The 25182-nt window shown below is 63.9% G+C and overlaps 8 protein-coding genes across 8 annotated transcripts; 3 read left to right on the forward strand and 5 right to left on the reverse strand.

Moving 5' to 3' along the window:
* Window positions 1-632: 632 nt before the first annotated feature.
* Window positions 633-2988, reverse strand: Q8F55_002783 (uncharacterized protein; the record flags this gene model as incomplete). Its single annotated transcript, XM_069351374.1, has 2 exons — window positions 633-2548; window positions 2601-2988. 2 exons carry the CDS (start codon window positions 2986-2988, stop codon window positions 633-635), a joined length of 2304 nt encoding a protein of 767 aa, XP_069211760.1.
* A 1861-nt stretch (window positions 2989-4849) lies between these two features.
* Window positions 4850-7226, reverse strand: Q8F55_002784 (uncharacterized protein; the record flags this gene model as incomplete). Its single annotated transcript, XM_069351375.1, has 3 exons — window positions 4850-4952; window positions 5003-6998; window positions 7046-7226. The coding sequence occupies 3 exons, from the start codon at window positions 7224-7226 to the stop codon at window positions 4850-4852; spliced, it is 2280 nt and encodes a 759-aa protein (XP_069211761.1).
* Window positions 7227-9428: 2202 nt separating this feature from the next.
* Window positions 9429-13145, forward strand: Q8F55_002785 (uncharacterized protein; the record flags this gene model as incomplete). Its single annotated transcript, XM_069351376.1, has 5 exons — window positions 9429-10474; window positions 10513-11245; window positions 11285-11563; window positions 11600-11925; window positions 11963-13145. The coding sequence occupies 5 exons, from the start codon at window positions 9429-9431 to the stop codon at window positions 13143-13145; spliced, it is 3567 nt and encodes a 1188-aa protein (XP_069211762.1).
* A 191-nt stretch (window positions 13146-13336) lies between these two features.
* Q8F55_002786 (uncharacterized protein) lies at window positions 13337-14512 on the reverse strand (the record flags this gene model as incomplete). The annotated part of the gene is made up of 1 exon (XM_069351377.1): window positions 13337-14512. One exon carries the CDS (start codon window positions 14510-14512, stop codon window positions 13337-13339), a length of 1176 nt encoding a protein of 391 aa, XP_069211763.1.
* Window positions 14513-15039: 527 nt separating this feature from the next.
* Q8F55_002787 (uncharacterized protein) lies at window positions 15040-18524 on the reverse strand (the record flags this gene model as incomplete). Its single annotated transcript, XM_069351378.1, has 3 exons — window positions 15040-15453; window positions 15488-15976; window positions 16014-18524. 3 exons carry the CDS (start codon window positions 18522-18524, stop codon window positions 15040-15042), a joined length of 3414 nt encoding a protein of 1137 aa, XP_069211764.1.
* Window positions 18525-18823: 299 nt separating this feature from the next.
* Q8F55_002788 (uncharacterized protein) lies at window positions 18824-19356 on the reverse strand (the record flags this gene model as incomplete). Its single annotated transcript, XM_069351379.1, has 2 exons — window positions 18824-19236; window positions 19272-19356. 2 exons carry the CDS (start codon window positions 19354-19356, stop codon window positions 18824-18826), a joined length of 498 nt encoding a protein of 165 aa, XP_069211765.1.
* A 967-nt stretch (window positions 19357-20323) lies between these two features.
* Q8F55_002789 (uncharacterized protein) lies at window positions 20324-22022 on the forward strand (the record flags this gene model as incomplete). The annotated part of the gene is made up of 3 exons (XM_069351380.1): window positions 20324-20451; window positions 20529-21280; window positions 21328-22022. 3 exons carry the CDS (start codon window positions 20324-20326, stop codon window positions 22020-22022), a joined length of 1575 nt encoding a protein of 524 aa, XP_069211766.1.
* Window positions 22023-23412: 1390 nt separating this feature from the next.
* Q8F55_002790 (uncharacterized protein) lies at window positions 23413-25152 on the forward strand (the record flags this gene model as incomplete). Its single annotated transcript, XM_069351381.1, has 5 exons — window positions 23413-23501; window positions 23537-23664; window positions 23777-24284; window positions 24323-24698; window positions 24730-25152. 5 exons carry the CDS (start codon window positions 23413-23415, stop codon window positions 25150-25152), a joined length of 1524 nt encoding a protein of 507 aa, XP_069211767.1.
* Window positions 25153-25182: the final 30 nt, after the last annotated feature.

The following is a 25182-nucleotide window of genomic DNA, read 5'->3' on the forward strand; positions in this document are numbered from 1 at the left end:
GACAGCAGCGCGTGCGCCGAGAGCACGGCGACAGCCGTCAGCAGCACGGTCCAGGACGAGCTGCCCGGCTGCTGTGGCTGCGGGTGACGCCGCCGCCGTGCGGCGGGCGACGACACGCCGCCCGGGGAGGTGTAGTGCCGGGACGACAGGGTGGTGGTAGCTGTGAGCGGAGGGTCGGCTCTGCTGTCGCCTGTGCTTTGAGTGAGATGGACGGGGAAACAACAAGATGCGATAAACTCTTGTGTGTCTGCACGTTCCGGTCCGAGTGGCGGCGGCATGCGAGACGGACGAAATGACGCCGCCGCTGCCCCGCCAAGTTGTTAGCGCGCACCTGCCAGCCAGGGCGAGCGTGGCTAACTCGCCCTCCCTGGGTTATCGGCCTATCGGCATGCTACGACCACGACCCCACGTTTATCCTATCCACTGGCTAATGTGCGCTCGTCTGATGCTAGTCGCATGCATGCACAGTCCAATCACGCTGCACTGCACGTCGTCACGCCGAGCTCTACGCCGAGTTCGCCTCGCGTCGCTGGCTGCGCCAGCTCGGCCACACCGCCGTGTCCATGAATACATCAAGATTGATTCCTATGGTACAGACAAAACTACAACCCGATCACATGTATTCCCTTCGCCTAAGCAGTAATCTCGCTCAGGCGGCTCGGCGCAGGCGCCCACTCGCGCTCGGCCTTGTCGGCCACCTGCTTGCGCTTGAACTCGAGGTTGACAGCCACGAGCCACGCGCGGATGAGCGCGGCGTGGCGGCGGCGCATCTCGGCCATGGGGTCACGGGGCGCGGCGGTAGCAGGGCGCGACGTCGCGGCGCTCGACGTAGACGAAGGCGAAGACACGCCGTCGAGAGAGGGCGAGTCGCCGCGGCGGCGGTCCTCGAGCTCGAGGCGCTTGACGCCGTGAACAATGTTGTCGTCGTCGGTGTGGCGCTTGACGGGCGGGTTGCGGGCAGGCGAAAGCGTGCGGCGCGAGGTCGAGGGCACGGCAAGCTGCTGGCGGAGGCTGGGCAGCGAGGTCGAGTCGTTCTCGAGTCTGCGGATAGCAGGGAGCTTGTAGGCAGAGTCGCCATCAACAAGCAGCGCGTTGATGGGTATCCTGGGGTGAATGTCGCGGTCGTTCTCCTCGGAAGAAACAGACTCCTCGTCGTCGTCCTCGTCGGCGCCAGTGCGCTCGGCGCTCTCGCGGTGGTTGGGGGCAGCACCGAGGGGAGCAATGTGGCGGTAGGTGCGCTTGTAGAAGTCGCGAGGGGCGAGGGTGGCAGCGGGGAGGGACGAGCGCGAACGGGCAAGCGAGTCGAACGAGGCAAAGTTCTGCTCGGCAGTGCCGCCAGAAGACGAACCGAGGTAGTTGGGCAGGTTGGGGTACTGTGACTCGCCGTTGTAGTTGAAGGCCTGGCGGGCGCTCGAGCCGCTCGTGCTGCCGGCGCGGGGAAGGCCGGCAATGGGGCGACGAGGAGGCTCGGCGGCCTCGGAGAGCGAGGCAGCGCGGGGGCGCGAGTCGAGGCTGTCGAGCGAGGGGTAGAGCGAGCCGAGCGAGACGCTACCGCCGTTGCCGGGGATCGAAGCACCCTGGGGGATACCGGGCATGCCAGCGAGACCAAGCGAGGCCAGCTCGCTGGGGTTGAAGAGGTCCTCGATGGGGCTGTTCTCGGACAGGGGCGAGAGCGAGTTGCGCGAGGCGTTCGAGCCCGAGGCGTTGCTGCTGTTCGACTCCATGGGGAAGGCGGCGGGGCCGTTGGGCTGGGTAGCCTCGCGACCGAGCGACACCATGAACTGGTTGAAGAGGGCAAGGTCGGCCTCGGTGCGGATGTCGGGGATGGGCATGGGGGGCATGGACGAAGGGGTCTGGAGGTTAAGGTTTGGGAGGCCAGGGTAGAAGGGGCCGTGGCCGTTGCCGCCAGCGGCACCTGCAAGGGCCGAGAGCTGAGGGTAGCTGGCAGAAGGGAGACCCGGAGGCATGAGCGCGTTGAGCCTGGCAATCATGTCGACGTCGTAGACAGGGTCCATCTTGCGCTTCTTCATGTCCTCGACGAAGTGGTCAAAGCCGTCGTCGTGGCCACGCTTGAGGCGGTTGGCGCCAAGGGACTCGGCGGCGAGCTGGGCAGCATAGGCCGAGCTCTGCTGCTGCTGGTAGGCGAGCTGCTGGAGGATCATGAGCTCTCGCTGCTGGTACGCAGCGAGCTCCTCATGCTGCTTTTTGTGGAGGGCAGCGAGAGACGAGGGCGAGGGTGCCTGTCCAGAGGCGGGGAGTCCGAGAAGATGCGGGTTGTCATAAGGCGAGGTGGGGTCCTGAGCCGAAGACGAGGGGGAGAGGCTGAGCGAGACGGGGGATCGATCCGCAGGGTGGGGAAGGTGTGCATCGTGGCGGTGGCTAGGAAACCGAGAGTTGAAGTCGGGGTCGTTTGAGGTGGTGGCCTTTGAGAGCTTGTGCAGCTGGTGGTGCTCTTGCGTGTGGATACGCTCGTGCTTCTTCAAGTCCTGGGGACGCTTGAACGTCTTTCCGCACACGGAACACGGGTGGGGTTTGAGAGGCGTGTGGACTATTTAAAGTGTCAGCGGCGTTCTATTCTCTGACCTGCCGCAGCTACTCACCCCTAAGATGCGACGTGATGTGGTCGCGCTTGACGCACTTGACACCGCAGCCCTCCCAGCCGCAAGTGAGGCAGAGGTTGTTGGTGCTCTTGCGGCCAATGTGCGACTCGCACAGGTGGGTGTAGAGCTCCTCTGGGCCGGGGGCAGAGTAGGTGCAGTCCTTCCACTTGCACTCGATTCCCGGCTCGGAAGCAGCGGCCGCGTTGTTCTGAGCGGCCGAGGCCTCGTCAGAGTCGAGCTCGTCGCGCTCAACCTCGGACGGGGACGGGCGGGAAGTCGGTCCGCTTGCGGCCGAGGTCGGGGTGAGTGGCTCGATTGACGACGCCGACTCGGACTTGACTGTTGGGGGGTGCAGATAAGCCGTTGGGAGGGAGGGGTAGGTCGACATTGTGAATGATGGTGTGTGGGGGTGGGGTGGTGCGATGAGTAAGAGCAATGGTCTCTTTGGTTGTCGCCAAGAGAAGAGGGAGTGTAGAGTCGAGTGGCGCCCAAGTGAGTGTCGGCGTGTCCTGTTCTAGATGCGATGCAGTAGACAGAGACTCGAGTCTATTTCCGGGGGGCAGTCGCAGGATTTGGCTACGAGGTCGTCGTGGGTGACGCTGTCGTTGTCGCTTTCGCTGTCGTCGATCTGTTTGTCGTCGTCTAGATTGACAGGATAGTAAACGGGGAAAGAGAAAGAGAAGAAAGAGATGGGGGGATGGAGTCTAGGTGGGAATAAGAGAGAGGGGGGGTGTTGGAGGGGCGGTCGGGGGGGTCAGAGCCAAGGAAACCTCGGCAGGGCGGGCGAATCCTTGGCGCCAAGAGGGGAGCCAAGAAGTGGCGACTGGTGGGCCAAGAAAACGACCGCCTTGGCGCAAAAAGTCTGTCGTTTTCCATCATTTTTGCTCCCGCTGACAGTGTCGCAGAAAATCCGCCCTGGGGCTACTCGCTTAGGGCTCGAACGCTGGTCCATTCCCCTGTGCAGTACACCGCATGCAAGATCCCTGCACCAGCCCAACCACGTCAGCTAGCACGTCCGCGTGGACTGCAACTTGGACAAGGCAAGTGGCGCCCGCGGCGACGGAGACCTATGGTACGGCCGCAAGCAAGCCGACTCCGGGCTTTAGGCAGCAACGTCGCCCCCTCGGCCTCTACTGGCCCCGACCCACACACACACACTAGACTGCGAAAGTGGTGGAGCGGGTGGCCCGTCGGCGCATGACGCTGCGCTATTTGATTTTTGGCCACCGCACGCACCGCACCGCGCAGGTGGGGGAGGGGAGAGTGGCGCCGCTGGCGGGCAGGCCCTCAACCCTCCGCCCAGTGGCAGAGTGACGTCGTCGTCATAAGGCACCTACGAGGCCGACCGGGCTCGGCTCGGGCAGCCTGCCTCGACCCCCCCCCGCCAGCCCTGCACTATACCGCTGGCCCACTATGCACCAGCCCAGCCCACCCGCCAGCGAGCGCACCACCAACCCAATCCCACGTGGAGCGCCGCGCCGCCGCGCTTGCCAAGCAACGCCAAGAACCTCTTAGCTACGGCGGACTCTCAGGCATTACGTACCGTACCGTGCACACGATGGATCACCTCATCCCGGCGTGCCACCAAAGCTGCCTCGTCGGACAAGGACACGCACGTCCGTCAATGATAAACATGCTTGCCACCCCGCTTGCGACGCGCCCCTCCGGGTTTGTGTTTCGGGGTTAGTTGCACCAGCTCTTGGCTGCCTCCGCTGCGGTGCACCGCTCAGGGAGGAGTGGGACGAGGGCTGCGCACCGTGTCTTGCCTTGTCGACGCGATCGAGCCGGCCCGTTTGTGGCGGCCCGGCGGGGCGGCGCGACGTCAACCGGCACAGAACGTGGCAGGCGCAGAGGTGGCTATCTGGGAACTATGCTGCGTGCACCCGCACCCCACATGTGTACCCACTACTGCTCGTGCCAACTGCCTCCGCAGACTGCGCGACCTTAACTGCGCTCAACTGCGCGACGATCTCCCATCACTGGCTCCGTCAACCTTGGCACCCACCCCCTCCATCACTTGGCGCAAAATGGCAAACGCCAGTGGCATCCGCTATGAGAAACTATGAGTTGTGGTACGACAACTGGTACAGGCATGATTGCGTTGCAATATTTGTACACTCTACGAGTTTGCAAGTAGTCAAACTCGACCTCTGATGTCGTGTCGCTTTGCACAAACAATGACCGAGTGCGTGGTGTGGTGGAAGAAAAGGAATGCCGGATGATATGTGTGCGTCCGTGTGTGTCTAGTGTTACAGATTCCTCATGAGCTTCTTCTTGGTCCGGAACACGCTGAACCGCGCGTTGGTCGACATTTCCTTGACGTTGCGTTTGAAGCCGTCCTTGAGGTCGGGTCTGGGGGTCTCAGCATTTGCACAACACGACACGCCACACGCAATACCCACTGCCACCCTTCAGGTCTGCCGGCCAGGTCACCATTCTTGCCACCCCACTCCTTGGGGCGGTAGCGTTCCCGCTCCTCTTCCGTTGTTCGCAGGTGCCGGTCACCGCCAGCCCACAACGACGGCACATAGCCACCGCCCGTCTCCTCGATGATGGTACTCGTCGCCTTGTTGCTGTCGTTGTACGTGATCGACCGAGTCGAGCTGTCCCGCCTCTCGCCCCCATTGAGGCTCGTTGGCCCGCTGTTGATTCCAGAATGGTATTGCGGCGACTGGGGGGTCTGGGTCGCAGCACGCGGGTGCTGGATCCGGGTGGACGGTCCATGAGGAGGGAAGATGATGCGCGGGTCGTCGTCCTCGAGAATCTGGATCTCGGGCAGGATGCGCGAGCGGCTGCTCGAGGGCACAATCGGCTCAACAATACGCCCTGTCGTAGGGCGCGCGACGCGAGCGCTGCGCCTCTCACGGTCCTCACGTCGCTTGCTCTGCGCCGGCGTCTCGGGGAAGAGCTGCTCGCGCGGTCGCTCGGCAGGCTTTTGCCGCTGGTGCACGGCGTGCTCCCGCTCCGAGCTTCCCCTCGAGCTTGCTCCACTCCTGACAGACTCTGGTACCTTCAAGACTGACGACTGAACCGACTGGACAGAGACCGCCTCCGACACCTTGCGCGGGACAGCGTCGAACCCAGTGATCCGTGTTGCGCCACTCGGCGCACGTTCCACCCTCTGTGCCGGTTTCATTGGCGTGGCCTTGACCTTTTCAGGGAGCCTGCGTGGCGCCGACTCGGCCTCCTCGTACCTAGGGAGGGGGTCCGAAGCCAACGACGAGCTCTGGTGGTCGTTTTGGCGGCCCTTGAGTGTCATCTCGGACACATTCCTCGATTCGGCCTTGAGCGTGTCTGCAGATGTGGTGCGTTGGCCAGCTGGCGGTTTTTGCGGAGAAAAGTCGTCACCGGCAAAGCTGCTCGAGATCGACGGCTTGGCCCTCATGTGTCGTTCGGTGCTCGAGCTCTCGGGTGTGGTCTCGGTATGTTTCCGTGGGGACTCGTCCGTGCCCCCGACACTGCTTGTTGCGCGTTGCGACTGGCCGGTTCGGGTCGTGTTGTACGAGCTACCAGACGCTCTCGTGTCCTCTTCATCGTACGTTTCAGACAGAGGGGAGCTGGGCGCTTGATGGCGTTGGCTCAGGCGAGATGGCGCGCGGCCCAGCCCATTGGTGTGAGCGTGACTGCTTAGGGAAACGGCGTCTTCGTACCCCGAGCGGATGCTCGGCGTCGAGCGGCCGTTCATGAAACCGCTCGCTCGGTCACTCATCATGCTGCGGCGGCGCGCAGCAGCATAGCCCGAGACCTCGTCCAATCGTCTCCGCTCGACCTCGAGCCTCCGACGAATCTCTTCCCGTTCGCGGTCTCCGTCGTCCATCGACTCTCGGCCGTCGAAGCTTACTCGCTGCGGTTGCCGAGGGCCAGAATCCGAACTTGCCTCGGAGCCCGAGCTCGACCCACTGGAATGCCGTCGCTGGTGCCCGAATGCGCTCCGTCGTCGCGATTTTCGCCTCGAGATTTCAGATACGCCAGCGAAGGGGTCATATTCCGTGTCATGTAGTCGTCCAGTGGAGTCGATGTACACGCCGCCCATACCACGCCTGGGAGGCCCCGCCGGCTGCTGGCCTCCGTGGAAGCTCGTTGTCGAACCAGTGGCTCTGGCATTCTCGTCCTTGTCTTTACTCCGGCGAGATAGGGCGCTGAGACCGCCAGCTGTGCGAACAGACGATAGTCTGCTTGGGCCCGCAACGCTAGCCGCATCGTCGTCGCCGCCAGCATAATTCCGAACCGACTTGTATTCTGGTTCGAGGAGATGGTCTAACTCGGCGCGCTGGCCGGCCAGAGCCTTCTCCTTGTTGTGTTTTCGGCCAATGTTGAAAGCCGGGGGTAGTGGCGAGAACGCAGACGAAGGGTTGGGGTCGTGCATTGCCTGACGCTTAAAGTGCATCTCGGCATAAGCTTGAATGGTCAGCAGCCGATAGTCAAACCCCGAGGGCGCCACTTACACGGCCTATACGTCTTGAACTGATGCTCGGGTTCTCCCCTCTGCGGCTTTGATGGCCCCACATGGGACGTCGATGAGGAAGACGACGCCCCATACGGTGCCGAGCCGACGGCGGAGAGGCCCTCGGCGTCATGCTGAACGTTCTTGTACGACCTTGATGGTCGATTTAATATTGTCAACATGGCGCCGCTGGTAGTCGTTCGGCGACGGCGAGGAAGGGGGGAGGGAAAGGGGCGGGGGGACGCTATCACGGGGCGTCGCCCGTTAAGAGTGAGCGATTAACGTCGTGGTGGATAGTGGTTATCGGGGTAGGCTGCGCTCAAGGGTGTGGACGGCGGTGGCCGTCGTCGTGTCGTGTAGCTGTAGTCGTCGATGCAGAGGTCGACGAGATGGAGTGTGTAGGTGCGTGGTTGTTGATTGATGGACGTCGAAGCAGGGGAGGGGTATGCTGGAGCTGGCCGGGTGGTAAAAATGACGTAGGTCTAACGACCAGAGGGTGGTGTACTTTGTGTGTGTGTTGCCAGGGGGGGAGGCCGGGTATGGGTTTGGCTGTGGAGTCGTGGGAGATGCAGTGAGTGACAGTGTGGGTGGTGCGAGAGAGTAGTCGTCTTTCTTTGACAGATTGAGGTTGGAAGATGGAAACGAGTGGGGTATGAATGTCACAAGATTGATGATGACAGAGTGGTGCAACTGGGAGAGTGGTAAAGTGTGGTGCTACTGGGTGTGGTGCTCGTTCGCTGCAATGGAAAAGGGTCATTGGGCCCACCCCACCCGTGCACGCTGGCAGCATTGCCTCTTTCTCTCATCATCTGGCCCTTCCCTCCCTTCCTTTACCTCGGCAGGCAGCACCACCTATCCCTTCCCTTGCCTCTCTCCCTCACTGCCCCACGAATAACGTTGCATCATTTTACATTGTCGCCGCCGCCGCCGCCGCCGACATAACAGTCAGGTCGGCCTTCGGGCGCCGTCAGACTCCCTGCTCCGCCTCGCCAGCCAGGCCACCCGGGCACCGAGGCAGAGGAGCCAGCCAAAAGGGGGGCCTGCACCCTGGAACTCAACCGCTCACTCCAAGCTATATTACGTAAACATGAACCGGAATCATTTTTCTCAATGACGTCAGACTCGCCTGCACAGCCATACCCCGCCGGCCTGAACGAAGGAGCGAGGGAGCCGACCATGCAACTGGCAGCCAGCCAGCCAGCCTGGCGGTGATCCCTGTGCCGTCGTCGCTCGCTCGCTCGGTCGCCGCTCCCTCAGCCTTCGCCTTGTGCGCCACTTGCATCAAAAGAGGCACAGATCCGTCAGAGCCATTCTGATTCAGTCAGCTGCTCGCCACCGACCCACCTGCCAAGTTTGGACGCGACGCGTCTCGGTCTGTTGGCAGACTCACAATCCACTCGACGCGTCGTTCCTTGGCTCGTTTTGTATGCAAACATCATCAACCCTCCCTCTTTGTACAGACTGGGGCGGCGGGTGCCCGGCGCAGTCGTGTCCTAGTCGGCGTATTGCATGGTAGTCGCATGCTCGCTCGCCCTGCTCGCCCTGCTCCTACTATATGTAGTAGCCAACTTGAAACTGGTTTGGACCTGCAGGGCAAGCAAAGTAACGGCCGTCGGAGCCACTCGCGTAGTCGTCGTACCTTTGGGAGTTGTCTTACAGTTTGAATGTTTACGCGTAACAAGGCCGCCGTCGTGTGTTTGTTTGTGAGAGATTGCGATACGTACATTTCTTGTATGCATGGCGGGGCTGATAGACAACGCGTTGTGGGTGCGTGTGTGCTCGCGCGATGGCCGAGTAGGAGACCAAAAGTCAATGCACGACCTTCCAGGTAGCATTTCGGGCCCTGTCTGTTGATACCGCCGTTGCCGCCGCCGCCGCTGCCGCTGCTGCCGTTGTTACCGCCGCCTCTGCTTCCTCCGCCGCTGTGTTGCCATCGCGCGTCGAGCAGTGTTACTGGCACAGACCTCTGGCTTTCTCTTCCTCCCTTGCTCCCACTCCCACACACCCTTGCAGACTCATTTTTGCGCATCTTGCCTCTTCCTCGACACGCTCCGCAAGCATACACGGCTTGCTCACGACCTCGCACGACCTTGTAACGACTCCCCCTAATAACTCTACTCGAAACGTCCCCCTCATACCCGCAGACCACTTCTGGTACTTCCCCTGGCAGTCGACCGACGCACTCTCACAACCTTTGCCACCGCATGATCCCACCCCCACCACCACCGCAACACGGCTCGCTCATCTGCTAGTCGTCTCTCTCAACCTTCGCCCACCTTGCTCGCTCATCGCATCGCCTCAACAACAACAACCTCTTGATCAACAACTAGGGGGCACCGAGCCGGCCTCACCCAACGGCCGCGACCGACGCCACTGTTGACACAATGAAGTCGCTCTTCTCGAGATTCAAGTCGGCGGGCACCGCGACCACCGAGAAACACCAGCACCCCCCAGTGCCAGAAAAGCACAAGGAAAAGACTGTCGCGCACCCTCACCCAGTCGCTGCAGCCACCGTTGGCCGCTCGGACGGCGCCGGCGGCACAGTCCGCGTCAGCCGGTCACGGTCGTTACTGAACCGGAGGCCGGGTAGCAGACATGCAGTGCGGACCCCAACTCCGACAACAGGAGCGGCAGCGGCAGGTGACGCCAACGACCACCACCACGCGCATCACCACCACGACCACCACCACCACGAGCACCATCATGAACACCACCACCATGAGCACCACCCCCGCCCCACTACCCCAGGTCCTTTACAGGCCGCAACGCCGGTGCCCCAGCCCGTCGAGCTGCCTGAGCGCAAGGATTCCCTGTTGCTCTCCGGCGGCGTCGAGCCGGGCCTTGCGTCGACCCTCGACAACAGCAACGCGCACCTGAGAGCACACTGGGACCTCGAGTCGCCTCGGCGCCGCATGAGCTCGGACAACATCAAGAAGGTGGCCTTCCAGTCCCCGGCGCGCGCGACAGAGCACCAGAGCGAGACTGACCTCCGGTCACGTATGGAGCCGGCACCCGCACGCAGCTCGTCGCGCGCCCATGTCCGCAGGGTGTCCTCGCCCCGTCGGAGCTCTGTGCGCGCAGCGTCGCCGACTAAAGGACGTGCTGCGTCACCCACGCGCCAGCACCGCTCGCCTACTCCTACATCACGTCACATTGTGCAGCGCCCGAGCTCCCGAGCGTCAAACTCGCACTCGCACCTGCGCAAGACCTCGTCTTCGTCAGTGTCCGGCAGTGGAGTGAGCCATTCGCCGACCAAGTCGACCCTATCGTCACTGGCCCCGTCGGACGCCTCGACCATGAGTGCCGAAAGCTACCTCCCACAGCCAGAGAGCTGGAGTGCGGCCATGGACGACGAACTGGTCGCCAACCTCGGCCCGCGGGAGCGTGCCCGCCAAGAGGTGCTCTGGGAGATTGTTCACAGCGAGGAGCGGTACGTGTCACTGTCACTCGGCGCCCACTAACGCACAGATACGTGCGCGACCTTGCAACCCTCAATGAAACTTTTTGCAGGACGCTTCTACCGTCTTCCGACCCCATCACCCCATTCACTCTCCCTGACCCCGTAACGTCGTCTCGCACAATGTCGCCGTTATCACCGACGATCTCGTCTGGAGGCGCCACATCGTATCACGACTCTCCGGCCACCAACACTGATTCGTCATTTCTCCCCATTGCCGCCCAGTTCTCCGCTACGAGGTTCTCGTCCGACTCGTTCCGCAATGCGACTGGCCTGGTCGATTCGCCAGAAGCTACGGATAGCTCGTCAGGGCACCCTGGTCGGCTGTCAGCCGTGGCGGCCCGCATCGACGCGTACAACGCCTTAACCCGAAGCGGCGGTGTGGCTGGCGGCAGCGCCTCGCAGGAGAACCAGGCGAACAGGCCACATCAGAACAAGGACGCGTACGCCCGCAACAGCACCGCTATTCCGCATGGTCCGTCGGCGCCGATCGCCTCAAGACGAGCGTCGGCGCCGGTCGTCCACGACACGAGCGACAGTGGCCATTCGCGCCTAGGCTCTCGATCGAGTTTGTCATCTGTCGCCAACGGGCCTGTCACGCTTCCCGATGATCTCGAGCAAGTTCTGGCCGTCATCTCCCAAGGCATTCTGCAGGGGCACATCAAGCAGGTGACTGAGCTGCGGACAAAATATGACGAGCAGTTTCCGCTCGTCCGCAGCCTGGCAGATGTGTTCACCTCGCATGTGAGTGGCGTGGGGGGGCAACCGGCGCTGACTGAACAGTCTGACATCCTTCGTGAATACGCCACTTACGTGTTGCACCTGGAGCGCGCACTGGCGCAAGTCGATGAGGCGCTGCAAATCGCCGAGAAGATTCACTCGGCAGCAGGGAAGCGATCGTCGCGGCGGCTGGAGGAGACACAGCTTGGCAAGCTGGGCAAGTTACTGCAGAGCCTGGACGAGCTTGCCGCTGAGCGTGGCGAGGCTGGGCTGAGCATTGCCCTGAGCAAGCCCTTCCAGCGACTGTTGAAGTACCCTCTGCTGTTCCAAAACCTGCTCTACGTGAGTGCCAGACCACGGCCGCGGCTGACGCTCCAGAACACGTCGCCTTCCACGCGCGAGTATGAAGCGACGCTCGCCATGGTGGACGAGGTCCAGCGCATTGTGCGCAGTATCGAGGACGAGAAGAGCTCTACCGAGGACAGAGAGAAGGCGCACGATGCGTGGGCTCGCATCGACGGCATCGAGCGCAATAAGCAGCTCATGGCGCCACGCCCGAGCCGCTTGCTGGTCAGCGAAACGTCGCTCAAGGAGCTCAAGGAGCAGTCCAAGACGAAAGACGGCCCGCCTATCAAGGAGCGCAAGAGCCACCACCGCCTGAGTGACATCCTCAAGGGGAAGAAGGACAGCGACCAGTGGATTGTGTAAGTGTTGACGCGACTGCTCTGTGCTCACGCACAGCAAATTCACCGACGTATCGCTTCTCTGCGAGCTCACTGGCACGACCACGCTGCCATTGTCGACGGGCAAGCGCTCCGACTCTGTCACGGACCTCGGGAGCACGAATAAGCGACTGAGTGGCATCAACAAGAGACACCAGTCGGTCCGATCGCGCAATCTGTACCGATTTGTCAAGGTGCACGAGTGGCATCAGAAGGCAACCGTGTCGCCAGTGCGTCGAACGTCTGTGGACGCGCTGGGTGTCGGTGTCGGGCGGCGCGCTCCGCTCGAGAGATTAGCAGAGGCTCCGACCACGCCCAAGGCGTCGCCCCACCGCACGCCGATTGCGACGCCGTCCAAGATTGTGCCGCTCAAGGGCGAGGACGACACACCGACCAAGTTGACACCACGTCGGCGGCCGGGCGGGCAATCGTTACCCCTGACGAGCTTTGACGACGACCGGTCGGAAAGCATGTCTGTCATGTCGTTTGCGTTCCGGAGCGAGGCGCGTCCGAACCCTGTTGGTGCGCGCAAGACCAAGGTCGGGGCAGCCAGCACGAGCCCGCGTTCGTCGCTCAACCGGGCGACGGCTGCGTCGCTGCAGCGGCAGCTGGGCAATGGGACGTCGACGAGCCTGGGCAGCGCGGCGGCCAACGCCAAGTTTGCCAACCGGCTACGATCGAGCGATGATATTATCGGCGGGGCGACTATTCGGCCCGCGTCGCGGTCCCGGCGCTCGCTCCCGCCGGCAATGGCCAACGTTGGCGCGGGGCGTTCGACGTCTGCGCTGTCGCCGACTCTGACCAACGTTGCCGGGCGGGACACGCTGTCTATCCGGACGTCGCGCGAGCTGCACTCGCGTGAGACGACTGCGACGTCTGGTACTGCGACCAAGCCGCCTTGGAACTCTTCGACGCGACCGGTTACGTCGCCTGGGCCTGCTCGCCCCAGCTCGATGTCGGCCGTGCGGCCCAAGCCCAAGCTCGTGTCGGGGCACAAGACGACCGAGAGCCACTCGTCTACGGGGTCGTCTAGCGCGGCCAAGGCGAGCTCGAGTGCCAAGGCGAGTTCGAGCGCAAAGGCTAGCTCGAGCAACAATGCGGATGTGAGCATGTCGGACAAGAGCGACAATGCGCTGGGGATTAGCGGTGCGCCGGTGCGTGCTGTGGCTGCGGCGCGGCGGAATCTGGGCGGCCACATCTAGGGGGGGGTCGGGGTGGGGCACAGCTCTGTTAGAGTTACATAACGGTTGTACTGGAGGCTGGCCTAGCCATGCACAGTGTCATAATGCGCGGGTGGGGTGGGGTGGGGTGGGGGGCGGTGCGCGTCGTGTGGTCGTGAGGCGGCGGCCAGCGCCGGAGTATGTACAGGGGCCGGGGTGGGGGGGCTGGCCGGTTACTTTTTCTTTCTGCCGATGCCGACGGCGGCGCCGAGGGAGAGGAAGGAGATGCCGCCGAGGGTTGAGCGGCGCTGGCGGGGGGAGTGGGGCGCGGGGGTGGGCGAGACGTCTGGGTCGTCGCTGTCTGCGAGCTTTGCGGTGGTCGCGGGGGGGAGGTCTGCGGAGGAGCGGAGCAGTTCGGCGGAGGAGCGGAGCAGCTCGGCCGACGAGCGGAGCAGCTCGCCAGAGGTACGGGGCGAGGTGGCTGCCGAGGCGAGCTTGGTCGGGCTGGGCGGGGTGCGTAGGAGCTCCGCCGACGAGCGGGGCGGGGGGAGGCCGAGGCCCGCGAAGCCGTTGTCGACGTCGAATTCCGCGCGCGCGTGGGCACTGGCAGCGAACGGGTCGGCGGCGTGTGCGCTCTCCTCTCTCTGTGCTGCCGCCGCGCGCGCGCCGAGCGCCTCGAGCACCGCAGCCTTGATCTGGACCAGCTCGGCCTCGCCAAAGGCCGGCGCGAAGGCGAACCTGCTCCCCCTTCCGTCGAGCACGCCGAACTCGCCCCCTTCCCAAGCGAGCGCGGCCATCGGCTCGTCCTGCTCGCGCTCGTCGCCGAAGAGCGCGGAGAGGGCTGCAGCCCGGATGGAGGGCACGCCCCAGGCCCACCACGCCTCTGGGACCTTGCGCGGGCTTGAAGCCAGCGGGGAGCCGGGCCGCGCGCCGGCCTCGGCCAGCCTGATCACCAAAGCCGCGGCCAGGTCGGCGCCGAAGAGGAGCGTCGTGCCGTCCACCGCGCTGGCGGTGTCCCCCGCCGTTGTGGACGGCACGAAGCCCGGCGCAACAGGCACGGCGCGGTGGATGACCGTGTGCCTGCCTCCCCCGGGCGCGGGGGTCAGGCTCACGCTGGGGAAGTGGGTGAAGTCGCCGCGCCGCGCCGCGAGGGCACGCAGCGCCGGGAGAGGGAGGGTGCGTGTCGGCAGCGAGGGGTTCGGGAGCGGCGTGCCCGGCGTCTTTGGCTCGTCGGGGAGGAGCGAGGGGAGGTCGAGGGCGCTGCCAGTGAGGGGGAGGGAGGGGAGCTGCAGGGCCAGCGGGGGGCCGCGCCGGGTCGAGGGAGTGGGCGAGGTCGCGGGGTCGTCGGCGGGAGGGGCGGCGCCGGCGCCGTGGTCGTGCTCGCGCTCGCGGCCGCTGTCGTCGGCCATTTTGATGGTGGAGTGTCGTTCGACGACTCGAGTGTCGAGCTGCGCTGATTGCGACGCGCGTGCGCTTGCCTGTGCTGCTGGGCCGACCAGTCTGTGCTAGGGCGGTGCGGAGGGTTGGGAGACGGGTGGAGGTGAGCTGCAAGCTGAGGATGCGCAAATGGACACTTGCACACGACACATGCACGCCGCACGCCGCACGCCGCACCGCGTGCACTCACATGCATCCGCTCAGATCATATCAGCCCCAGTCCCCCCAACCCACCCCCCGTTGATCCGCCGACGAACTCGACGCCGACTCACGCACCACGCCGCGCCCAGGCCCCGCGCACATCCTTTGTGGCGCACAACGTCGCCGCACAGACCGCAAAATGCCACACTCAACCAAGCCGGCGCACACCACCATGCCGGCACCACACACGCAACACGACACACACGCTGCATGCTACACTCCCACGCCACGTCCAATGCATACAACAGGCTACGATACACAGTGCACAGCTACACCAGCCCCGCCCCGCCCCGCCCACCTACAACCCCATGACCTTGCGCCGCAGCACCGCTCTGCGGCCCTCCTCCTCGTCGTCAGAGTCGGGGCCCGGCAGGAACAGCGCTGCCTTGCGCTTGCGGATTCGAGCCAGCGGCACGTCGTCGTCGCTGTCGGCGGTCGCGGGCGGTTCGGCCTCCGCTTCAGCCTCCGCCGTGGACAGCTTACCAGCCCTGGCGGCAGACAGCGGGATCGACGAGTCCGAGTCCGAGTCATCCTCGTCGGCGACGAATGGCGGGTCAGAGTCGGACGGTTCCACAGTAACCGGCTCCGAGTCCGACTCCACGCTGACCGCCACAACCTCGCCGCCGGTCCCCGCCCCCACCCCCGACGCCCGCGCCCGCGCCCGCGTCGTTCTCCTCGCCGCTCCGTCGCTATCCTCCTCCACAATAACAACCTGCAATGTCAGCTGCATCACACTCTGCACTCACATCCTCCACCGGTCTCCTGGTCTTCGACCCGCGAGGCCGCCCACGCCCACGCTTCAAAGGGACCTCGTCTTGCGAAGCTTGCGACGACTTCAGCACCACGCCGCCCTCATCGTCCGACGCGCCGTCCGACGCCTCACGGTACCGCACGTTGGCATCGCTGGGGCGCAAGCTCCGGCGCTTGCCGTTGGAATGCCGGCTGCGTGGCTGAACATTGTGATCGGTGCTGCGGAGCGCCCTATCCGTGCTCCGCAGGACGCGTCCTGCGTCGGTGCCTCCGCGGCTCCTCGTTTCTCGTCGCGCAGGAGGCGATGCCGAACGCGACGACGACCGGGTCGGCTGGCGTGGCAGACGTACAGGAATGGCAGCAGGCGGTGTCGACGACGGCAAAGCCCGTGTCCGGGGAAGCGGCGACAGCGTCGGTAAGCTGAAGTACTCGTCCTCGTCGTCCGAGGCCTCGGGCAATACGTCCTCGTCTTCGGAAGCCTCAGCCTGTACGTCAGCGCCGCACACCCCAAGCCCAACTCACAGGTTCCGTCGACGCCCTCCCAATGCTTTGGGAGTCAGTCGCTACAGCCAAGACAGTGTGGTCGATGTCTGCCTCGGGCTCGCTGTCGGAGAGCGGTGGCGGTGGCGGTGGCGGTGGGGCTGGAGCTGACCGTGGGCCTCTCGCAGCACGTCGCGATGGACCCGGCGGCGACACCCGGGGCACTGGTGCTGGCGGGCCTGGCAACCGGCGCTTCACTGGAATCTCAACCGTGAGCTGCCGCCGCCGGCGAGGCGGCGACCGATCAACCGCCCATGTCGGCTGCACACGACGCGGTGGCTCTTCTTGCTCCGAGTCGGTAGCCACCAACGCGTCCAAGTAGGCCTCGTCGCTCGCGTCGCTGTCGAGCTCGTCGCCGTAGACCCCAATGTCGTTCTGGCCGTCGTCCTGGTTATCGCTGTAGCGATCACCACCCTCCTCCACGTCGCCCCCCTCGTCCTCATCATCCTCTTCCTCACTTATCTCCTCCTCCTTGACCGCCTCCAGCTCTTCCTGGTACTGCATGTCGGCCATGAGCTCGTTATATTGCTCCATTTCCGCGTCAAAGTCGTCCCGCCGCGGGTCGCTAGCCGGAAGGAATGCCCTCGCACGGCCCTCGATAGGCAGGCGCTGGTTGATCCGCCGGTTGATAATCGTGCGCATCTTGTCCTTCATATGCTGGGGGTTGAACTCGGACAGCACGCGAGAGTGGACTCCCCACTCGCCGTGCAGATACCACACCACGCGCAGAGGGTACGTCTCCGACATCGGGACCTTTTGCAGGGTCCGGTACAGCGTCAACTCCTCTGCGCCCGTCCACCGGCGCTTGCCAGACTTGCGCGCATAACGGAACCCTCGTCCATTAACCTGCCCGTGGAGGCGCGAGGGGTTGGGGTCGTAGTCTGCAGGCAGGACATACGATTCGTCCGTCTCCAGAGGCTTGCCGTCCCAGTCGACCATGAGGCTGTCGGAGAGCCGGGGGATTTGTGGCGGCGGGATGTCGGCAGGAAGATCCCTCTCAGCCAAAGGCGATACTGCACGCCGAGGCGGGGGCGAAGGTGCACGGTGGGACGAAGACGCCCGGTGTGATGCAGGCGCTCGGCTTGACGACTGCGGCTGACGTGTCGACGCTGCGTGATGCGACGACGCCCGGTGCGATGTGGAAGCAGGTCGCGCCTGTTTTAGAGGCGAAACTGGTAGGCTCTTCCGAGGGTTGTACGGCAACAACAGGTCGGGCGAACGTGGCGAGGGCTTGACTCGGAGAGACGAGACGGATGGTGGAGCAGGCTCGGGGGTGCGCGGCCGACGCTGGATGGACGGTCGCGGCCCCGTGATGCGCCGGGTGGTGGAAGCATGCTTTGAGACCTCCGGCGCCTCTTGGAGCTCGTCTTCCTCCGAGTCCGGTCCAAAGGCTGTCAATTCTTCAGCCCGTTTGTACGAACGGTTGAGGAACGCGCGCTGATTTTGACGACCGGGTCGGCGTGGTGCGTGTTGGGGTGTTGGTGGTTGCACAGTGTCGGTCACGGGTTCGACTTCAGCTGCGGGTTCCAGATCAGTCGTCACCGGTTCAGTGTCTGGCAGGCCGTCGTCAAAGTCAACCGCCTGGGCGTTCTCAGGAGGATTTGTCGTCGAATCCGCCTCGGCAAGGGCGCCCGGGGCGGGGGAAGCATCGCGAGCTTCCTGCGGGTCACCATTCGCCGTGGGAGCGACAACGGGTAGCGTCCCGCTTGTCGCGGTCTTGGGCGACGGTGGGGCTGGAGATAACGAGGGTGAACCCCGTGCAGAGGATGTTGGTGAACCCCGTGCAGGGGATGTTGGTGCGGGTGTTAATGACGACCTTGACGACGATGGGCTAGAAGGTTGCGGGGGTAAAGCAACGTCGAGGGGTTGGGAACGTTGAGGCGGAGGCTCGCCATTCGCTTCTGTCGAACGGTCGACAGCGGGGTCGGCTCCCTTGGCCTGCGGTGTATCCCCTCCTTGTGAAGGGTCGTCTTCGCCATCGACATCCGGACCGGCGTCGACGGACTGCTGTGACTCGCCAACAGGATCGCCCAGCGCGGCACCAGGTGATTGAGCCTCAGGCTGGGGTGCAGGCCCCGCCGCCTTGTCGTGCCCTTGAAGTAAGCCTGGAGAAGGGAGCAGGTCGTCGTCTTCATCCTGAAACGGCAGCAGTTCCTCATCCTCGAACGGCAACAGGCTCTCGTGTTCCTCGCCAGTGTCGCCAGTGTTCTCAGGCAAAAGCTGGGAGTCGTCGTCGTCCTGGCGGTTAAGCGAGTCGGGTGGTTCGAGAACTGGTGCAGTTGACACCGCTTGCGGCGTGGCGTCCAACTCGGCCACAATGTCCGCGAAGAGATCAAAGTCGAGTTCTCCGTCATCGAGCGGATCGTCGTCAGAGTCGCTGGCGTGGGACGACTCTTCATCCGACAATAGCTGGTCCTCGCTCACGTCCTCGCCCCCACTCGACGCTACACTCTCGTCGTCGGCCAAAATGTCGAGGCGGATGAACGACCTCATGCGGTCGCGAAAGTCGTCGTATGGGAATTCAAGCGCGAGGTCCTTCACTCTTTCGGTCTCGAGCTGCGGGAGTTAGGGGAGGTCTTCTCCTGTCACTCACCCTTGATCGGCGCGTCTCCGCGGCAACTTGCCACCACTGGCGAACCTCGCCGTCTGCTGGCAAATGTCCGACCTCCTGCAATGCGTCTGCGGAGAACAGTTGCTTGAAGAGATCGTCTGGTGGGGATGGGAGTCTTGATTCTGGTGGAGCTGTTGGGTTTATTGTCACTTGCCGGTAGGTAAGGATGATCTGCAGTCCGTCAGCTCTTGTCGCCAGAATCACCCACCTGGGTGGCCAAATCCAACCACAATGACAACGCAGAATCGTCCACACCAGCTTCCTGGCGACCGAGAGCAGACCAGAACTTGGTCCACGCCTTGACCAATACTGCGTTGCGGCGCCTGACGACGTCCTGGGCGCTAGCCAGGGACGCGGCCTTCGATTTACTCTTGCCCTTTGCGTTCTGCGCCTTGTCGTCATCTGCAAGGCTGGCTGCGAAGTCGGGGACGCTTATTGTCCACACGAATGTCGCCAAGTTGGCAAGAAAGATCGCCCGGTCCATGTCGCCGCGCGCAACCGTCGTCCTTGTGAACGGGTCGAGAGACTTCATGAGCTCCTTGACATCCGTGTATGCCGGCGGCTTTTGCGAGTAGATGTACGTGTTCAAAACTCCTTTCGTGTCAGCACAGCCCGCGCGCACACCTCACCTCGCAGGCCTTCAAAAGACCTCCGACCGTCTTCCCTCAGTCCTTCAAAGTCGGAATCGTCGCTAACCGAGCTCGTCTTCAACATTCTGGTCAAGCAGTCTCCCGCAACGTCCGAGAGCATGGCAACTCTGCTGCTTAATGGCATTTCCTGTAACTTGCCGGCGCCGAGGGAACGTCGCACCCGATATCGAGCCGGCGTCGACAGTGTAGGTGCAGGGGGCGCAGACAGGGTTGGGCCACGCCGGGGGCTTGGCTTGAGCTGGGCTTCGGCCTCATCCTCTGCAATGGATTCCACGGGTTGTCTGCGCGCCCGGCGCGTTTGCCGCGTAACATGTTGCGTTTCGTTGCCTCCACCGTCCGAGTGAACCGATGACGCGCGCGAGGCGGATCGTAAGGACCTGCGCAGTGGCTGTGTGTTTGACGACTCGCTCCTTGTCTGCCTTGATGGCCCAGCAGAGGCTGAGCCTCTTGCTGACGACATGTAGCGAAAGCCGCGTATGGGTGTAGGTGGGTGAGGCTCGAGTTGCCGGTACGTGGTGATTTTGTTGTTTGTCTTCCTTGGTGACTGCACGCGACGATGACGGTCAAGACGCGTCTGGGGGCGTGTGAGGGTCAAGGCGTCGGCGGCGGCGGGTGGTCCTGAATGATAGGATTGATGCCGTGGGAGAGTTGACGTGTACTAGGGGTGAGTTGACGGACATGAGAGACATCTCCTTGCTGCCGCGTACAGTGTCATGGTCCGACTTGCTGCCCCGTGCCTGACGCTTGCCTTGCAGGAAATCGGGCTTGGCTCGTGGACTTACGCTTTGATCGCGCGTACAATGACTGGTGCCACGTCGCGCCGCGCGCCGCGGCCCTGCGCCCCCGCCGCCGATTAGCCTCCCACTGGCGCGCGTTGGTTGCCTGGCGCGTTCCGCGGCCTCCGACCACCCACGGCCACGACCACCCACGACGGCCCACCTGCCCACTGACGCTCTCATTTCATGAAACTCCCCCCTTCTCCAACATTTCCTCTTCCCATCCATTCTTGTAAAATCGTTCATTTAATAAAAATGTCGACGGTGGAGGACAAGAAGACTGCCCCGCCCGCAGCTGCGGCTGCTCCTGCCGCTGCCGCGCCCGCTGCCAACGGCTCAAAGCCCGGCTTTGTCGACGCGGCCGAGAAGCCTGCCGTTCGTCTGTAAGTTATCAGCGGGCAAAAAGTCTGAGCTGGCTGGCTCGTTTGTACCACGACACGACGCTCACGCCCACGTCCAGCACAAACTACCCCGCGATCGCCAACGCTCCCCTCCCCGCCGAGGGCTCTGGCGCCTTCAGCAACTACCACCTCGCGGCCCTCGTCCTCGTGGTGCCTTGGATTGTGCAGCGCTTCATCCCCTACTTCAAGGGCTGGACCACCTACTGGGTGCTCACCATCCTTCTCTTCCTTCCCATCACCATCGGCTACTGGGTCGCCACTTCCCGCTATGGCCGCCGCATCGACGAGAAGGTGACCCTCCCAAACAAGCCCCTCAGCAGCTACTACACCATCACGGACGCCGAGTTCAAGGAGAAGTGGGACGGCAAGAAGATCCCCATGCAGATCTTCCACGACGCCTACTTTGACGGCAAGATCGACTTCAACGGCGATGTCCTCGACGTTATGGAGTACCGCCACGACTGGTCGCGCTTCGAGCTCACTGCCGACAACTTCCGCTACGTCCTCTTCAACCTCGTTCCCGACGTCATTATCCACTCGCAGGACCAGGACAGGAACCAGATCCGCGACAACTACGACCGCGGAGACGACTTCTACTCGTTCTTCCTTGGCCCCCGCATGATCTACACCTCGGGCGTTATCCGCGACATCAACCGCAAGGAGACCCTTGAGGAGCTCCAGGACAACAAGCTCAACATGGTTTGCGAGAAGCTCGACCTCAAGCCCGGAGACAGGATGCTCGACATTGGCTGTGGCTGGGGAACTCTCCTTGCCCACGCTGCCAAGAACTACGGCGCTGATGTCACTGGTGGTGAGTGGTCGCCTCGCGTTGTCCTGAACCTGTGCTGACAATGCCAGTTACTCTTGCTCAGACCGGCGCCGCCTTTGCCAACGCCCGCCTCCGCGAGAACGGCATCCCCGAGTCGCAGGGCCGCGCTCTCTGCATGGACTACCGCGAGATCCCCCACGCCAAGGGCTACTACAACAAGATTTCGTGCCTCGAGATGGCCGAGCACGTCGGTATCAAGCGTTACGGTGCCTTCCTCAGCGAGCTCTACGAGCTCCTCGCCGACGACGGAACCCTTGTCTTCCAGGTCGCTGGTCTCCGCAAGCGCTGGCAGTTTGAGGACCTCATCTGGGGTATCTACATGAACAAGTATGTCTTCCCCGGTGCCGACGCCTCCCTCAACCTCGGCTGGGTCATCAACGCCCTCGAGGGTGCTGGTTTCGAGGTCAAGTCGGTCGACGTCCTCGGTGTCCACTACTCTGCCACCATCCACCGCTGGTACGAGAACTGGGTTGCCAACAAGGAGAAGGTTGTCGCCGCCTACGGTGAGCGCTGGTACCGCATCTGGGCCTACTTCCTTGCCTACTCGACCATTGTCGCTCGCCAGGGCTCGTCTTCGGTCTTCCAGATCACTCTCCACAAGAACCTCAACGCGTACCACCGTGTCGAGGGCATCCCCACGCACGCCGCCGTCCAGGCCCCTGTCGAGCGCAAGATCTCGCCCGTCGTCTCGCACAAGGCCCTCTGGCCCGAGATCTACGCCTAAACTAGGCGCTGCTGTTCCGAGCTACACTGTGTGTTGCCTCTGAACCCCCCCCCCCCCTCCCACCACCACTTCTACCACCACTTCCACCACACTTCCACCACCACTTCTACCACCACACCAATGACTACGACATAGACGGCTCCTCACCGCTACCACGATATCACTCCCATCTACCCATTCCCACGAAGCCAAAGGACGGACGCTGTCTGGGCCTGTGCGTCAGACAGTAAAATGTTATGCAGAAGAGTAGTTGTGGGGACTGTGCCGGCGTGGGGGAGCGTGGGCGAGAGGGACGAGCGGTGAGAACAGTGGGGTGTTGTAGCCGTGTGCCAAGTGCAAGTGGTTCGGTCCGAGTGCCGAGAGTCGTGGCGGCTGCACTGGCCTGTCACTTGTCGCAAGGTTTGTGGCAGCATGGCGGCGGTGACAATGCGGGCGTGTGCTGGCGTCAGTGGTAGCTTGAGCGCGTCGTCTGCGATCTGACAATAGAAGCAAGCCGGTGGCACGCGGGTGGCGGCATGCACAGTGTGCATGTGCGACGCGGGCGCTTGCCGAGTCGAGCGCGGGCGGGTCCTTTGGGCGCGGGGGTGCCGTGCGGCGCGGCGGCAGCCTCTCGCCTCGTGGACAAGCGATGGGCTGTCGCGTCTAAACGTCTAAAGGGATGCGTTGTGCACCGTGCGTTGTCCGCATCGCTAGTCGCAAGGTAGCCGGAGTAATGTGGACAAAGGAGCAGCTATCCCCGAAGGGTGCAGGCCGAAGCGAAGCCGTCATTGTCGTCGGGCGTCGGGGTCGCACGCACACGACACTAAGGCAGGTCGTCATTGTGGCCCCCTGGCGAGTATTGTTCGGCGCCGAAGGCGCGGCGGGCAGCAGGCAGGCAGCATGGGCTCATGAGTTGCCACTGCGTATGTACTACTTAAGTGGCAGCGAGGGAACAGTGATCAAGAGAGTAGCGAGGTGCGCCCTTCGCTTCTCTGCTCGTCACTCGTTGGCCATTGTCCCCATCTCTCTCGCCTCGCTCGCACACTCACACGCACGCACGCACCTGCTCGTCGCCGCTCGCGCTCGCTCGTCGTCGATCCCACGCCGCCGCCGCCTCCGAAACTCCCTGCGCCCTCACAATACACTCGCTGCTGGGAATCCCTCTGTTCGACACACTGCCTTCCTGCACCCCCTCGCCTCCTCGCCCAGTCGTATGCCCCAGCTCGGAGAGGTAGATAAGAGGCGTAGGCGCCGGCTACGCCAGCTCTCCCTCACTTTCTCTGTCTCTGGCCTGTTGCGCGCGCGCTTGCACCAGCCGACTCCTGTCGACGAGCGACTACCCCCGGCACAACCACTACCCGCACCACACCAGCGCACCTCGCCCACCCCGCCCACGCTCTCACCCCACCAAATGTGGGGATACAACGACCCGCTCGCGGCGCACGTCCAGGTCGAGTTCGCCACCGGCGTCGTCGACCTCATCGGGAGCGCGCAGACCGGGTGAGTGGCGCGCCGCGACACCGCTGACCCTCCAGCACGAGCTACTCCCTCCCCGGGACAGCCTACCTCGTCTTCGCGGCGCTCCCGTCGCTCGAGCGCCAGCGCCTCGTGCGCGACCTCACCATCACCCTCGAGGCCAAGAGCGAGTACTTTGACGACCACGGTGCGTGGGGCTGCGTGGGACGTACGCTCGTACGGTGCCGATCCTCGTCGGTCGGCGGCGGCGGCGTAATGTCCCCACCCACACCAGAGGGTCCTTTGCTAATTACCCAAAGGGCGCTACACACCCATGCGCCTGCACACTGCAGTCTTCGACCTCCTCGCCTCGCCGCTGCAGGTGCCCCCCTCGGACAGCGGCCGCACGCTCACCCTCGCCGTGCCGTTCGACCTCAGAGTACCCGGCTGGCTGCCGAGCTCGTACAACTCGGTGTTGTCCGCGACGTCGTTCGGCGTCGTCGCCACCGCGACCGTGTGCTGGCCCCGCGGACGCCTCCTCGATGCCCCCGCCCGCGCCTCGACCTCGCCCTACACCCCGTTCCTCGTCCGCCGCCACCGCATGCCCACAGCCATCAGCCCCGACGCCCCGGTGCGCATGCGCGCCCACCACGTCCGCCACGACGGGCCACTCGACGCCACCTTCCACGTGCCAGAGTGGGTCGACATCCACGGCGGCGAGCGCAGCCTCCGCGTGTCGGTGCTCCTCCGCGTTCCCGAGGACTCGGAGGCCGACGACGTGCTCATCAACGAGATCGGCATGGAGGTCGAAGAGGCCGACAGGTTCTGGTGAGTGACCGTGACCGGGGGTACCCTGCTCACACCAGCTCGACGCGGCTCCCAAACTACGGATTGTCCTTCCCCATCCCCCTCGAGCAGCCGACACGTTTCGGCCGCCAACACGCCCTCCTTTCGCGCTCGCCGCGGGCAGACGCCCCCCAGCTCGGGGACACGGACCTGCCCATCCGCGCGATTGTCAAGCGTGCGTGCCTGCTCTCCGACGAGGGGCTGCAGCGCAACTTTTGCTTCGGCGTCCCCGGGCTGCGTATCGGTCGCAAGTGGCGCAAGGTGAACGTCATCCTGCCCTTGCCCGACGCGAGCAGCCCCGCCGCCCCGCACGGCGACTATGACGGGCCGTTCGTGCGCCGCACGCACGTCCTCAGGACGACGCTCAAGTACCGCCTGCCGTCGGGCGACGTGCTCGTGAGTGCCACACGCGAGCTGCTAACCCTAGCCCGTGACCTTTGCCGCGCCGATTCGCTTCGCCACCAGCCCGCACACGATGCCCAGCTCGACGGCCGCGCCGCCCGCGTACATCCAGGTGTTTGAGGAGAACGGCGAGCTCCGCGACTGCGACCCCCTCCCGCTGTACCTCCCCCCGCCTGGCCCAGCGCCGGGGTACGCCAGCCCGCAGAGCGACTGGCGCGAGCTGCCCCCGCTGGCTGGCCCAGCGTTCCAGGCGTCGGTCGCGTCCCCCACCCCTGTTCCGACCGACCTCCCGTCGTCGCCCAACCAGAGCGACGAGTCGATGGCGCCCGAGCCTGCATCCGAGCCCCGCTCGTCGGTCGACGACGTCCGCGCCCCCGCGGTCAAGATGTCCATTGCACACCTCCTCGCACCTACCGCCGCCGGCAGCTCTCGCCTCGAGGTTGAATAGTCCCCGCCACTAGCCGCATAGCCACTGTAG

The sequence above is a fragment of the Vanrija albida genome (genome assembly GCF_041260175.1).
Source record: "Vanrija albida strain AlHP1 chromosome Unknown contig_2, whole genome shotgun sequence".
In the NCBI taxonomy this organism is placed as follows: domain Eukaryota; kingdom Fungi; phylum Basidiomycota; class Tremellomycetes; order Trichosporonales; family Trichosporonaceae; genus Vanrija; species Vanrija albida.